Consider the following 16,054-nt stretch of genomic DNA (forward strand, 5'->3'; position numbering starts at 1 on the left):
ACCACCTCCTTTTTGGATGTTGGTTAAAAATATACCTACCTAGTACCAAAAATTAATAAAAGTCAAAATAGAAAACCGGCCAGGTGCGAGTCAGATTCGCGCACCGAGGGGTTCCGTAATACAGTCGTATTACGACATTTTGCGCGATAAATCAAAAACTATTTCGCATAAAAAAAATAAAAAAAAAACCCCCACTTCAATAACACTATTAACACTAAAAAGTAAAAAATAATTTAATTTATTAGTGAATCATGGGCGAACTAGGTGGACGGTCAGATCCACAGAATACATTTACTCCAGGAGAAGAAGCCCAACTACATACAAATAAAGTGCAGACCATTAACCGTCACGCCATCTATTAGTGATTCCATAGAACTACGCTTTTGGCGCGAAATTACGAACCCCTTATTTTAAATTTTTTTGAATTTTAGGCCCGCATTTCAATCGCCAAAATAATCTTTAACCGAGGAGTTTATTTCACAGTTAAAGATCATTATTTATGGCGATTGAAAAGCGGTCATAACAAAACTGGAATAAAACAAGTAAAAACTTTTTAAAATGTTTAAAATTTAATTTTTAGAAATAAATTTTTATATTATACTGTGAAAAGCATACAAAGATTTAAGTTATGTTTTTACTTATTTTTTTTCTAAGCTATTAGATGAAGTAAAAAAATTGTACTTTAAAAATGTTTTATTACAAATCCACAGCATACATAATGAAGAAATTACAAAAACAGGTTAAAGTTAAACCAAAGTTGGATTACAGTAATAAATCTTAATAGAATTATTATCTTTTAAACAGATTAATTATTATTAAAGATCTAATACTGAAATGTTTTTCAAATTAGGGAATGTTACATAGCAAGAACTACTTATTCAATATATTATCATAAATAGAATAATGAGCAGAACCAAGATAGGCATATGGTAGTGGTTTGTGGAAGCCGCACTGACTGTTCCTGGAATAAGGCAAAATACACAAAATCAATATATTGGTTTCTCTACTGAGAATGTATTACATAGGTACATATTGCAATAGAAATCTATATTATGTACCACTTGAATTAAATGTTGCTGTGATGTGTCTGTTCCTATCTTGTCTCTGCCAGCACTAGGCATATTAGAGACAGGTTCTAAAATGAGGCAAAATGAACAAAATTGATGTTTTTCTGAGATTTTTTTACAAATTGCAATAGAAAAGAATAGTTACTAGGTACATACCACTGAAATTGAATGTTGTTGCAATGTTTCTGCTGATGAGCCAGGCACATTTTTAGTACAGCATTACTATTTAACTTTTTCATAGTGGCTTTTGTGCAAGCTTTTCAACACCTACTCAGTTACATTGCCAATACAATATTCTGCCCAAATTCGAAGCCTGAAACATTATAACAATACTATATAATAAATCAAAATATCAAAAACACCAGCGTTTCTGACTTCTTTAACCGGTTTGTAGATAAAAAGGACAGCTGGTACTTAAGGGACACGACAATATTTACCTTGCATAATTAGATGCCTTTCCGGTTCTTGGTAAAGAGTGGATGGTAAGTGTTGGGTCGAAAGCCGATGCACAGCACTTAACACGCTTTCTATAATATTTTTTATCAGACATGATAAATTTAATCTTACAAACGAAAAGAGTCACAACACAATAAGTCACTGTCCTTATTTTTCTCTAGTCTCAATCACACTGCTGCGAGTTTCTTCAAGCTAACAGGGAGAGAAAAATAGAAGAACCACATGAAATGCAACTAAAAATATACAAAATCACAACTGTTGGGAAAGAAAACTTTCATAATATTTAAACCAACAACCTAAAAACAAAAGTACCATAGAGTAGATAGTTGCCAGTTGTTTATAGTTTGAAACTTTGTCTCTGACTTTGAAGACTAGAGTGAGACAAAGAATTTCTTTGTTTCATTCTAAATGATTCCATAAAAAAGTCTGCAGTGGCCCCATACAAAGTTGCCACCCCCTGGTCAGATCCGTAACAAACACGCCTGTCTCCGTGTGTGCACATTATGCCAACAGCAGAAGTCGCTGGAAGGAGATCGCACGGGCAGCAGTGAAGAATTCACAGCCACGACCACTCTGTCAAGAGTGAACGATTGAGAAGAATACTTACTTCGTCCATTGATCTACAGACTTTTCTTGTTTAGCACTAATAGCAGTGTAAGAGGATCATTATGTTTCAGAGCCTGTTGTATTTTTATTATCTGCTGTAATGTCGTGTCACTAGAGTGTCACTGTCAAGTAGTCGATGTCATTTTCATATGTCAATGTCAATTTTTGGCGAAGCGAGGTTTGCTTTGCTTCGATTCGATTTTTGTATAATTTAGCTAAAGATGAATTGAATTTATGTTTTAATAAGATTAAGAGCATATCATTTTGTAGGTTTAACGTGAATAAGAAAATAATTCGCCGAGATGGGTCGGCGTTCTATAAATACCACCAAGAGTGGTAAATACATGAACCCCACGGATCAAGCCCGTAAGTAACGTTAATATGGTGTTGATAAACTTGCTTTACCGTATAATAAACGAGGCAAAGCCTCATAGTTAGAAAGTATTCATAAATTGTATGGTAACAGTATAACCTAAACTGTAGAACTTACTACTTACAAAGAGCAGCCACAGTCCATGCAACGACTTACTCGGGCTGCTGTGACAGTGAAAAGTAGTTGTGGTTTGCTATGCACTTGCAGCTTGAAATAGTCAGATAAGAATGCTTCAAGCTGTCTATGTATGGCCACTTTAATAGGCAATAGTAGCCCTCCTGTACCTGCTGCTCGATTGCAAAAAGCTGCAACAATCATCGCTACAATCTTAATTGTTTTGATTGGGTTAATTTATGGTATACTATATGTGCTGCGACAGAGCATTTTAGCCAATAGTGGGAGAGTGTCAGCCAATCAGAGGTGATTACAATTTTCACACTGTAGCTGTCAAACTACAGCAGTAGGCCCCTTGTTTCAAAATGAAGACATTCATTACCGTCTCTAATTGAACCTACTTCATGTTCATGAATTTCCTTGGTTATATTATTTTAAGGACTGTAATGTTCAAATGTACTAAATATGTGTAGTTCCTATAGTTTCCATATCCCAATATGTCAAAAATAAATAAATAGCATAATAAAGTTCTCATAATACTAATTTATCTATGCAATGCTATAGTTTATGGTGGGATAATATCGCTACCACAGCTGATTGAGTAATTACTTACCTGGTTACTATTTAATCTATAAGTTTTATTATATTACAGGAAAGGAGGCTCGTAAGAAAGAATTGAAGAAAAATAAAAGGCAAAGGCAAATGGTCAGAGCGGCAGTGCTTAAAATGAAAGATCCCAATCAAATTCTAGAAGAACTCCAGAAAATTGATGAAATGGGTATGTTTGACTGAATCCAACAAATCTATGACCCACATATTATTATATGCATAAACAAATTATTATTATAAAATATCTTTGGCACACTACCTCACCAGTCGGATCATGTTCAGATCATGTTATGTGAGTCAGTAAGTTTCTCCTTTTATACATATACATGAAAAGATGAAGCCTGCAACGTTGTCCATGTGGATTTTGGTTTTATTCAGTGGAATCCAGTTTGATTTTCCGGGATAAAATATAGCCTACCTACTGTACCGAATTTCATCAAAATCGGTTAAACTCTTGGGCCATGAAAAGCTAGCAGACAGACAGACAGACACATTAATAATATTAGTATGGAAGTATGGATGATTAATCAATAGTTAATTTTTAATTTTTAGAGTATAATGTGTTGCAACCATCGCCACTCAATGAAAAAGTCTTGAAAGAAAAAAGAAAAAAATTGAGAGAGACATTTGATAGGGTTTTGAAGATGTATGTAAGTATTAACTTTTTAGTGTAGTTATAATTTAAGTAATTATTAAGAGTGCAATTAAGTTCTAAAGTAAGAGACCCTAAAAATATAAACTGAATTTTAAAATAGTATAAAATAAGTATTTGACAACTAGTCAAATCTGTAACGTTTTATCAAATGTCAAAACGCACACTTAGTATGCGATATTCTATGAAATACTGGAGTGTGACGTCACATCATAATGACATACTTTTTAGTTTAATCGATAATTAAAAAAAATGGTTATTACACTTAAAACTAACAAAGGACGTGAATTTTACGTATTTTGGAAGACCCTCTATTTAATATTCACTGAGAAATAATTTATTTGTAGTCAAATACCCAATTGTCTCTGTCACTTATAACTTCTAAAACTTGAATCTGATTTCAATGCAATTTTCACCTTACATAAAAGGGTTTTTATTATCATGTATAACACTTTCCCATTAAATAGTAAGTATTTTATTTCAGGACAAAGATGATTCAGAGAAATGGGTAGAATTAAAGCGTCAAGAGATGGAGTATGAGAAGCGGAGGGCCCACCTGATATCCTACTACGAGTCAGTCAAACACGCCCAATCTGTACAAGTTGATGACATCCCGTTGCCTACATTACAAGTAAGATACTATACCTTAAATAATCACGGAGCCGCTGGATTCAGCCGGCGCAAGACCGTGGCGTGTGGAAGTCAAGAGACCTATGTCCAGCTGTGGACGTCTAGTGGTTGATGATGATATGTATTTATTTTAAATCTTGATACTGTTAACATTTAAACAATTTTTTAAACTTCTACATTTCTACATTTACTTAGACTATGGTAAAATCTTAACTTGCTCTTTCTCTCTGTTGTATGGCTCATTGCTGTGTCGTATGACTCCTTTCCTCATATAAATGTAGGTATTTTCTTGTGATAATAATGCAATGGGTTCTTTTTTAGTGTTTAAACTATTGTGAGTGATTTCCATTATACATGTCTTTTTTTTTATTTTGTATATATTCATTATAGGTATACGCTTGACCACAATCACACCTGATGGGAAGTGATGATGTGGCCTAAGATGGGACGCGTTTACCTAGAAGATGCCTATTTACTCTCGTTTTCGTCTCTCACGGCTTTACTCTAATTTAGTTGATTTTAGCCCGACTAGTTTACACTACATTTAGACCTAACACATACAGGTCTAAATGTAGTGCTATCCTTTTCCACAGAGTAAATTATGAAAGAGATATTTAAAGTGGCATTTTTTAGTTTAGTTTAGAGATTGTGTACAACAGAATTAGGAACAGTGCCACATCAATACTGAATGACATTTTGAAAATCTAATTTATTAATTTTTCTTTCCCTTTAAAGCAGTTTGGTTTTGCAGGTTCCTGAAAACATCATATATGGCAATGTGCCATCTCAGATCCCTCTGCCTCTGGACACAGTGCACCCCAATTTGCCGGTCAGACCAATTTTGAAAAAGGATTCTGTTTATAAAGTAAGACTTGTGAAATTTTATGCATAGAAAAAAAGAAAGAAAATGCAGTTATTTGTTGTTGGTGTCACAGATAAAAACAAAGTACAAATGTAACATTTTCATCTGTGACATCACTTCAAGCGGGTGTACAGCTCAGCATTATGTCTTGCATCATTTGTGTTAACACACAAGATGCAGGACGCTGATTTTCAGCTGTGACCGGGTCATAGCTGAAAATCAGCGTATGTATAGTATGTTTTTTAGAGTTTCATACCTGAAAAGGTAAATAAATATTTTTCATTTTCATTTTCATTGTTTAGGAGAGGCCATCCGGGGCGGAGCCGCCCGGCGTGCCGCCCGGCCCGCCCCCGGACTACGAGGCCCTGCTACAAGAAGCTACCAAAACGGTTGACAAGGTGCACAAGGAAAAGAAAACCTTGCGCTTCTCCGATCTTCCGGATGAAGGACCCCCTGGGGAAACTGTAAGTTTATTTAATAACTAGCTTATGCCCACGAATTCGACTGCGTGGATTACACATATTTCAAGACCCTGTTGTTACCCCTTGGTGTTGAATTTTCAAAAACCCTTTCTTAGTGGACGCCTACGTCTTAATAGCTATCTGCATGCCAAATTTCAGCTTGATCCGTCCAGTGCCCGTCAATCCGTCCGCCGGGTTCCTTAATTTTTTTTGTGAGTCACCGACTCCAAATGTCCATTAATGTAGAGCCAACGAGAGATTGCGTTTTTTAAGTTTCTAAAGCAGATGTCAAAGTAATGTGTGCGAGAGTGCACACAATATTATTTTGTACTAGATGATGCACGCGACTTCGTCCGCGTGGATTTAGGGTTTTAAAATCCCGAAGGAACTCATTGATTTTCTGGGATAAAAAGTAGCTGATGTCCTTCCCCGGGATGCAAGCTGTCTCTGTACTAAATTTCATCAAAATCAGTTGAACGGGTTGGCCGTGATAAGCTAGCAGACAGACACATTTCACATTTATAATATTAGTATGTATGTAACTGACTGACGTTAAAAACGCAATCTTTCGTTGGCTCTATAGTAAGTCCAAAAAGAAAGCTAGTACGAAAAATAATTTAAAACCAATCACAACGGCAACGCATCAGGCAACACATTAGCAGTTCCTCTGGTGCTGCAAATGTTCAGGGTAGGGCTAATCACTTAACATCAGGTGACCCTTTGGGGGGATATGGTGGTGTAGGAAGACCAAGATGTTCCCCCAATATTCAGAAGCCAGGCTCCAGCACTCAATCGGTTTAATTAGCACTATTAAAACTATTACAGACGTACTTGCTAATTTAAAATTACGTGCATGCGTTTTCGCGCGCTAGACAGACGTGGACACAGGGACGGTATTGGAAGCCACTAGGCAGGCCCTCGGCCGCAGCGCGCCGCGGCTCGGGGCTGCGGCGCGGTGCGGCGGGGGCAGGCGCAAGTCGCCTGACCGGTTCCCCGATCAGCTGGCACGCGTGTGTGCGTTGCGTCAATGGCTGATAATATGCACACAGATGCCGCGCGGCAAAACTAATATTAGGTATCTAAATTATCTTATTAAATATGTACAATTGATTTTTATTTATATGTAATGTAGCCCACATATCACCCTCCTCCAGAGACCGTCAAGGGCGATAGAAGTCTGTAAATTTTACTTGACGGCCGGAGCGAGTGACTTTGGGAGCTACGTCGGGTAGGTATGTATGTGTGCTTGCGGGCAGAGAGGCCGGTGTAGGTAGATTGTAAGGAGTTGTTACCTTATTTCCTGACTCTTTTTCGTCCGCTAGTATATATGCCGGCTTGAGTCGGTCGATGGAAACGGTGGTGATTTTACCTTTTATGAGAAGGGTGAATGCTTTATTTCCTCGTTCTACGACCTTGTGTGGACCCGTATAGGCTGGCTGAAGAGGGCAACGCGAAGCGTCTTCACGAACGAAGACGTATTCGGCAGTCGCCAGATCTTTAAAAATAAATACCTTTTGTTTGTTGTGGCGGGAAGCGGGGACTGGCTTGATTCTTTCGGCGAATGATTTAATGCGCGCTGTGAAACTCGTTATATCAGTTGTACAGGGTGTGCTGGAATCGAAAAATTCGCCGGGAAGTCTGAGCGGCTCACCGTACAGCAACTCGGCGGAAGAGGTTTGTAAGTCCTCTTTAAAAGCACTTCGAATGCCGAGCAGAACGAGGGGCAAAACCTCCGTCCAGTTGTGGTCGGCATGGCAGGTGATGGATGCTTTGAGCTGCCTATGGAATCGCTCGATTAGTCCGTTACACGCTGGGTGGTAGGCCGTTGTGCGTTTGTGTTGAAATCCGATGGTTTTGGCGAGGTATTGGAACAGTGCACTGTGAAATTGGGATCCTCGATCTGAAACCACGGTCGTCATTACGCCAAATCTGGATATCCAACCGGAGATTAACGCTTTGGCCACCGTTTCTGCAGTGATATCCGGGATAGGCATCACTTCCGGCCACCGTGTGAAACGATCTATGGCCGTCAAGCAGTACCTATTTCCCTGTGAAATTGGAAGGGGCCCGATGAGGTCGATGTGTACCTGCTGAAAGCGTGCGCGAGGTAGGTCGAAAGTACCTAATGGTGCAGATACATGTCGACTGACTTTAGAACGCTGGCAGGCTAAACAAGTTCGACTCCACTCGCGACAGTCTTTTCTCACTCCGGGCCATACAAACCTTTCGGCTACCAGCTTTGCGGTCGCGGAGGGGCCGGGGTGGCTTAGCGAGTGTAAGCTAGTAAAAACTTGAATACGAAATTCCTTTGTGACGAATGGCCTGGGTGTCGGTGTACTTACATCGCAGTACAAAGGTATACGACTTCCAGAAAAATCCATCTTTTTGAGACGAAGGGAAGAATCGTCCGAGAGAAGATAATGAGCCAACTCTGGATCATTATCTTGAGCCTTTGCCAGATCAGTGAGACAGATTGGAGCGTCCAGTTTTTCGACGCGAGATAAGGTGTCGGCTACGACATTGTCTTTGCCGGAAATATGCCTTATATCGGTCGTGAACTGGGAAATGTAGTCCAACTGTCGGAACTGTCTAGGCGAACAGTTTTGCTTCCTTTCGTGAAAGGCGAAAGTGATTGGTTTGTGGTCTGTGTAGACCGTAAAGTGTCTAGCTTCGACCATGTGCCGGAAGTACTTTATGCCCTCGTAGATCGCGAGAAGTTCGCGATCATACGGTGAGTACTTTTGTTGGCTGGGGCTGAGCTTTCGACTAAAAAATGCCAGAGGTTGCCACACGTTACCTTTCAGCTGCTGTAAAACGGCTCCCATAGCCACGTCCGATGCATCCGTGACCAATGCGAGCGTGGCTTGGTGATCCGGATGGGCAAGTAGGGCTGCCTTGGAGAGGCCTTCTTTAGTTGCCGTGAATGCGGTTATAGCTTCGCCGGTGAGGTCGATGGGTGTGGATCCCTTGACAGCCCCCATGAGAAGAGCGTTAAGAGGCGCTTGTATCTGGGCGGCGTTGGGCATGAATCGCCTATAAAAGTTGGCCATGCCCAGGAAGCGTCGGAGTGCTTTAACGTCCTTGGGTGGGGGGAAGTCGCGTATTGCTTGTATCTTCGTATCCAGTGGTTTGGTTCCGTTCTCCGAAATTTTATAACCTAAGAAGGATACCTCGGGAGCTCCAAATACACACTTAGATACGTTGATTATCATCCCGTAGTCTCGAAGTCTAGCGAACACAATACGTAGATGATTTTCGTGTTCAGCCTCGTCTCTGCTAAAAATAAGAAAATCATCTAAGTAACAGTAGACGAAGTCTAGACCGCGCATCATTTCGTCGACGAACCTTTGGAACGTTTGGCCGGCATTACGAAGGCCAAACGTCATGAAGGGGAATTCGAACATACCGAATGGCGTAGTGATGGCTGTCTTGGGTATGTCTTCCGGGCAGACAGGTATCTGGTTGTAGGCTTTCACGAGATCGATGGTACTGAAAATCCTGCAACCTGCAATATTATGTGCAAAATCGTGAATGTGACGTATTGGGTACCTGTCTGGTATGGTCCGGGCGTTAAGTTGTCGGTAGTCGCCGCAGGGACGCCATCCGTTGTCTTTTTTCGGCGCGAGGTGCAGTGGAGACGACCACGGACTTTCGGAAGGCCTCGCTGTACCGTTGGCTAGCATCGCCTCGAACTCCGCCTTTGCTACCTTCAGTTTGTCCGGGGCGAGACGTCTGGGGGGGCACGTGACGGGGGGACCAGGTGTCGTCCGTATGTGATGTTGAGTGTTGTGTGGTATAGTGCGATGTGTACCAGCTGGTCGAGTAATATCCGGATAATCACGGGATAATACAGTGTGATACCGTGATTCTCCGGTGAGCACCTTAACAGATAAAACATTACAATTTAAAGCTATGGATGCTGTACTGGTAACAGAAGTTAAATTATCTATTAATTTCTTATTCTTACAATCTACAACTATACTATAATATATTAAAAAGTCCACTCCTATGATTGGCTTTGTCACGTCCGCCACTACGAAACGCCACGGGTAGGTACGTCTAAGTCCAATGTCCAGATTGATATATGCGAACCCGTACGTGTCTATTGTTGAACCGTTAGCCGCGACGAGTGTGTAGCCGGTGGGTGCACGGCGCTCCTTGAGTTTGGACCGAGGGAAGACGCAGAGGTCACTTCCAGTGTCCACGAGAAACTGCATCTTCGTACTGCGGTCGGTAACAAAGAGGCGACCTGGGGAGGTTGGGCAATCGTCCGTCGCCATCAGCGACTGCCCATGGCGTTTTCCGCTTTTTTAAAATCGCACGGCTTCGAGCATCGCCGAGCCTCCGCTCCGAACCGGTGGTGGTAGTAGCATACCGGATATCTCTTGTAGCTGGAGTTGGAGCGGTCCCTCTGTCGCGGCGGTGTTCGGCGGCGCTCGTGTGATCTGGAACGGCTGGCGGAACAGCATGATCCCCGGGTATGGTCTGAAGTCGTAGGTCCACGAGTGTGCTCGTCGAGTCTGGTGGACAGGCGCTCGACCATTTTCTTGAGCTCGGCGATCTCGCTGGCGATGTTGCTCGTAGCGGTGTAACTCGTCGAAGCCGCCGCCACGTTGCACGGCGTGACGATGTCGTGCACATGGTCGGCTAAGTCGGCGAGCTGTTCTAGTGAGAGTGTCGGCTGCGAGGCGACTAACGTCTGTATGTTGCTAGGTAAACGTTGACTCCAAATGCTCTTAATAAAATCCGCCGGAACAGCCGGTCCTGCAAGGTCCTGAAGGTGTCTCAGGAATTGTGATGGCTTCCTGTCCCCCAGCTCCTCGTGGGTCAGCAGCTGCTTGACCTTTTTTTCATGGGACGCTGAGAGACGGCGTATTAATTCCGTTTTTATTTTATTGTAACGGTGGCGCTCCGGAGGGTTAACGATTAGCTCTTTGACTGCCTTGGCATGTACGAGGTCCAAATTTGTAAGTACATGTGTGAATTTGGTCGCGTCGTCTCGTATGCCGTAGTTTTCGAATTGGCCCTCCAAAAGAGCGAACCAAATTTCTGGTTCCTCGGGCGAGAAAGGTGGAACTCTAACCTTAAATCGACGGTTCTCGATCGGTGCCGCGTCGTCCACTTTTGGCGGTGTGGGGCGTGCCTTCTTAGCTAACCGCGTGGTTACATTCGACTCGCCCTGCCGTTCGTCGCTGCTGCTGGAGCTCATCCTGTCGTATTCAGCATGGGTCACCAGTTTGGGGGGATATGGTGGTGTAGGAAGACCAAGATGTTCCCCCAATATTCAGAAGCCAGGCTCCAGCACTCAATCGGTTTAATTAGCACTATTAAAACTATTACAGACGTACTTGCTAATTTAAAATTACGTGCATGCGTTTTCGCGCGCTAGACAGACGTGGACACAGGGACGGTATTGGAAGCCACTAGGCAGGCCCTCGGCCGCAGCGCGCCGCGGCTCGGGGCTGCGGCGCGGTGCGGCGGGGGCAGGCGCAAGTCGCCTGACCGGTTCCCCGATCAGCTGGCACGCGTGTGTGCGTTGCGTCAATGGCTGATAATATGCACACAGATGCCGCGCGGCAAAACTAATATTAGGTATCTAAATTATCTTATTAAATATGTACAATTGATTTTTATTTATATGTAATGTAGCCCACAACCCGCCTACTCGTTTGCTCGCTATTTTTATATAAAAAAATTCTTGTTACAATCTAAAGAGACCAAGCCAGCCCCCACAAGCCGTACACCAGCCTGTTCCAGAAGACACTGAACATGAAGACTTGGATGGAGAAGCCATGGATGAAGACCATGACATGTCTCCACCACACGCCCCTCCACAGGCTCCTAAACCCACGTCGCTGCAGCAGAGGATGTTGGCACTATCTGGACAGAATATAGATGACTTCATGAAAGAGATGGAAGAGGTACACAAGAAGAGGGAAAGAGATAGAGCTGCTGATCTAACAGCTCGGTAAGTTACTTTCTAGCTTTTCATGTAGTCTTACAGCAACATATTCTGGCGTAACCTGGACCTATTTTTGGAAAGAGATGGAAGCAGCATGCAGTAAAAGTAAAAGAAAAAGAACTACAGAGTGTAACCAAAACGCTAGCAAAAAGGAAGACAGGTGATAGTACTGATGATTACTGATATGATACCGTAAGAAAAAACCCGAAAAACACAAAAACGCGTTTTATTTGCAATATATCGTGAAATTTTGTAAAAGTTTACGATATATTGCAAATAAAACATCTAACTGACGCTAGAGGTTAACGAACGTTGCGTAAGTAGGCCACTCGGAGTCAATGCCGCGTCGTAGGTGGGGTTTGGCCCCAGTTTTGCACGCTATACATTGCGTGTTTGCAAAATACTAAATCACTAAAACTACAAAATGAGGCAAATGGTTATTGGTATTGGATATTGGATTGTGTTGAGATAGTATGACAATAACGCTAAGTTTTTGCTAGCGTTCTGGTTACACCCTGTATTAATAATTTAGTGAATCCTCACACAAGCGTACGAATTTGTCGTCATTTTTTAAAATACGGACATCTAAGCTTTGCCTATCAGGAGTTTATGATATCTTTGGTTATCAGATTGAGTGCTCTGAAACGCACGGGGCACGGCGCCAGAGACAGCGACTCGGACAGCGACACGGAGCCCCACGTTGCGCACCATCACAACCACCACGACTTCGCGCTGGAGCCGCCCGGCGCGGAGGTCCGCCAGATACCGCCGCCGCTGTTGCCGCCAGGTGAGTTAGGTTACGTGCTCTGAAGCGCATGAGGCACGGCGTCAGCGACTCTTACAGGTTGATGGCAATTTTTTTCTAATTTTGACAAGTTTCCTTTTTTATGATCACAGGGAACCCCTTTCGTTATCGGATTATGAAAGAAATCGGTCCAATAATATTTTAAAAATCCGCACTTAGACGTTTGGTGTGCGTGCATCATCGACATTCCAGCATATGGGTGTCATTGGAAAGTTTCCCAGTGTGATGAGTATGAAAATGAGCGCCATTTTAAAATTCAAGATGGCGGACTGACAGTTAAAAGAAATATATCTTTTATGAATAACAGGGCTTCGGCCGCCCATGCTGCGGCCGCCCGGCGCGCCCCCGGGAGTGCCCCCTGGAGCACCGCCGGGCCTGCCTCCCGGTGTCCCTCATGGCGGCCCTCCCGGACCTCCGCCTGGACCTCATCCCGGACCGCCCCTTGGAATGCCAGGTAACCAAATGTTTATAACCTAGATTTTTACTAACAACTGTGTAAAACTCGAGGTCAATGCCCCAACTACGACGCGGCATTGACCCTGCACCATCTATCTACGCAACTTTCGTTGACCTCTAGCGTCAGTCAGATGATTTGTAGTACATTGCAAACTATTAAAAAAAACGTGTTATTTTATGGTGTTTTATTAGTAATCATCAGTATTATTACCTGTCTTCGTCGTTCTAATTACACCCTGTATACAAAGATATTATAAAACTCCAGATAGGCAAAGCTTATTCGTATTATCTCTTTTCTACAAACAGGAGGTCCACTAGGCTTGCCCGTCATGCCCACAGGCGCGCCGCCGGGGCCCCCTCCAGGGCTCCCTACTCGAGGGGGCCTGCGTCCCCCCGGGCCCCCACCTGGGGCCCCACCTCGCCTGCTCCGACCATTGGTACCGCCACCTCCGCTACACGTCTCAGTTCTCACTGCTGCACCGCAACTTATATCCAAGAAGGATGCCGCTCAAGGTAATTTGTAATTATTTATTAATTTATAGGGTTCCATACTTCAAAAAGAAAAAGGAACCCTTATAGAATCACTATGTTGTCTGTCTGTCTATCTGTCTGTCCGTCCGCTGCCTGTCGTGTCTGTCAACTTCCCGTTGACCTAGAATCATGAAACTTGGCATGTAGGTAGGTCTTATAGAATAAGTAAAGGAAAAAACCGAAAACCGTGAGTTTGTGGTTACATGATAAAAAAAAATGTGTTCATAAAAAAAATATTTTACTAAACCACATATAGTTAGCCCTTGACTGCAATCTCACCTGGTGGTAAGTGATGATGCAATCTAAGATGGAAGCGGGCTAACCTGGAAGGTAAAAAAAAACCATACAGTCGAATTGAGAACCTCCTCCTTTTTTGAAGTCGGTTAACAAAAGACATGCATTCTATTATTTTCATAGTTTGTTTATTTGCTCAATATTTTTTCACAGGTGCTACGATAAGCGCGAAGCCCCAAATCAGAAATCTGTCCGCCGACGTCACAAGGTTCGTCCCGTCAGCGTTGCGTATCAAGCGAGAAGACAAGAAGGCCAGGCCAGAGGTCAAGTCCGCATTACAGAGACCAGCGGAACAACCCAAACAGGCTCCGAGCAAAGACGACGCGTATATGCAGTTTATGAAGGAAATGGAGGGGTTATTATAGGGTTTATGTTAAGTTATACTCACAATAATATTATGTATAATTATATAAATAAAAGTCACTTAGTTATTACTTATGCAGTTTTATTTTATGTCCTTCTATTTAGAGAAATATTCACTGAAAAAAAAAGAAACTGCTCTATGTATTTTAGTCTAAAGGCCAGACGCTGGGAGTATGGACAAATTTCCCTCGTTTCACGGTGTTTCGCCGTACTTTTAGTCCATCGTGTCCAAGTCAGTAATTATAATAATAATAATAAATCGTAATTCGTAATAAATTTTTTACTGCAGAGAAAAGATAAGTATCTACCTAGGTAGGTGTGTAGATTTATTGTCTAATACTATTTCTAGGAACTTAAAATGTGTTTGAAATAATAATGAAATACCTAGCTAGTTTGAAGGAAATGATAATAAATGTACCTATCATGAATCGATCGGCATTTCCGAGTCTGTCATGTTGCCACCTCCTACCTATTATTGCCAGTGGCGACAGTTTTCCTGCGATTAAAGAGATCAAGATATAAGTTCACTTTTTCTTTTCAACTTTTTGGTACAAATAAAAAATAAAATAAATAACTCACGGGCAACACATGCCACAAACGCGCAACTCACGCACCACGCTCGCGCAACGCACGCACCACACTCGCGCAACACACGCGCCACAAACGCGCAACTCACGCGTCACACACGCCCCATACAAGCTTCATTTCCACAGCCCACCCCCGCCGCTGCCTGCGCCGCCTGTGGTTGGGCGTCCCGACTCCTGAGACTTACCACTCTTACACATTTAAGTTTTAGTAATAGTAATTAGATAAGGCTAGCTTTAAGTTTTTTTGTAATATTTTCATTAAAAAAAATGAAAAAAAAGTTTTAGTTATACTAAGTTACCTAACTAATAGAGAAGCTTTTCGCATGATGACCTCCAAACTTCGTTTTGAAGAAGGCACACGATGATGATGATGATGATGAACAGGTAACTAGCCCCTTCTGAATACCTCCCATCAAATAAAAAAAGTTTATCGACCTCATCGATATAGAATAAATAAATAAATAAAATTCTTATAATAATTAGTACCTACCTACTTAAAATTTCTTTGATCGACCTTTTATTCTTAGAATTTATGTATACCTATATTTTATTTCCTGTATTCATGACATTAGCTGCGATGATTAAATAATAAAAAACGTAGCGACTTCGACATTTCAGTAAATGCCAATTAAACATGTAGGTAAGTACCTATTTACATATTTATAACTTTAACCACACAGCGGAGTATGAGATCATATTTTTTATTCGGCTACTAGCTTTTGCCTGTGTCTTTACTTATATGCGCTATAAGGTTGCGCTTCCATTGATATGGAGCGGAACGGAGACCGGTGTTCAACAGACCAATCAGGGTTGTAGTAAAATTAGATTAGCACGTCATATCACAATAAATTGATTGGTCGAAAACACACCTCACCGCTTCAGAGGAAAATATGCACTGTTAACTTTTGCTCCCGGAAAATCAAAGAATTTCCACGGAATTTACCAAAAACCTAAATCTAGGTAGACTAAGTTGCAGGTCAGTTTAAGTCATCTAATTGGTACAGAAATAGTTTGAATCCTGAAGACGGATACGGACTATTTTTTCCCAGGAAAATCACAGAGTTCCCTCGGGTTTCTAAAAATCTAAGTAAATCCATGCTAAAGTGTGTTTATTTGTTGGTTTGTCCTTCAACCACATCGCAACGGATCGACGTGATTTTTTGCATGGCTATACCTTAAAGATCTGGAGAGTGACATAGGCTATTTTTTATTCCGGAAAAGCAAAG

General features: G+C 42.0%; 1 protein-coding gene and 1 long non-coding RNA gene across 2 annotated transcripts; one reads left to right on the forward strand and one right to left on the reverse strand.

Moving 5' to 3' along the window:
• Positions 1-291: 291 nt before the first annotated feature.
• LOC138403263 (uncharacterized) lies at positions 292-1,553 on the reverse strand. The gene is made up of 3 exons (XR_011237566.1): positions 1,505-1,553; positions 1,224-1,380; positions 292-961 (listed from the first exon to the last, which is right to left on the reverse strand). It is a non-coding gene; the product is annotated as an uncharacterized lncRNA (long non-coding RNA).
• A 727-nt stretch (positions 1,554-2,280) lies between these two features.
• LOC117988213 (WW domain-binding protein 11) lies at positions 2,281-14,312 on the forward strand. The gene is made up of 11 exons (XM_034975326.2): positions 2,281-2,495; positions 3,269-3,394; positions 3,778-3,875; positions 4,362-4,508; positions 5,259-5,372; positions 5,672-5,833; positions 11,545-11,798; positions 12,422-12,579; positions 12,905-13,051; positions 13,360-13,566; positions 14,032-14,312. The coding sequence occupies exons 1-11, from the start codon at positions 2,432-2,434 to the stop codon at positions 14,241-14,243; spliced, it is 1,689 nt and encodes a 562-aa protein (XP_034831217.1). The 5' UTR covers positions 2,281-2,431; the 3' UTR covers positions 14,244-14,312.
• Positions 14,313-16,054: the final 1,742 nt, after the last annotated feature.

The sequence above is a fragment of the Maniola hyperantus genome, chromosome 14 (assembly GCF_902806685.2).
Source record: "Maniola hyperantus chromosome 14, iAphHyp1.2, whole genome shotgun sequence".
NCBI lineage: Eukaryota > Metazoa > Arthropoda > Insecta > Lepidoptera > Nymphalidae > Maniola > Maniola hyperantus.

What these genes read in the sequence shown, in the direction of transcription:
- LOC117988213 (XM_034975326.2), top strand. Translation starts at nt 2,432, where the DNA reads ATGGGTCGGCGTTCTATAAATACCACCAAGAGTGGTAAATACATGAAC. An exon ending in CCAGAAAATTGATGAAATGG is followed by an intron (nt 3,395 to 3,777) that starts GTATGTTTGACT and finishes TTTAATTTTTAG; the next exon opens with AGTATAATGTGTTGCAACCA. An exon ending in GCTGCTGATCTAACAGCTCG is followed by an intron (nt 11,799 to 12,421) that starts GTAAGTTACTTT and finishes TTTGGTTATCAG; the next exon opens with ATTGAGTGCTCTGAAACGCA.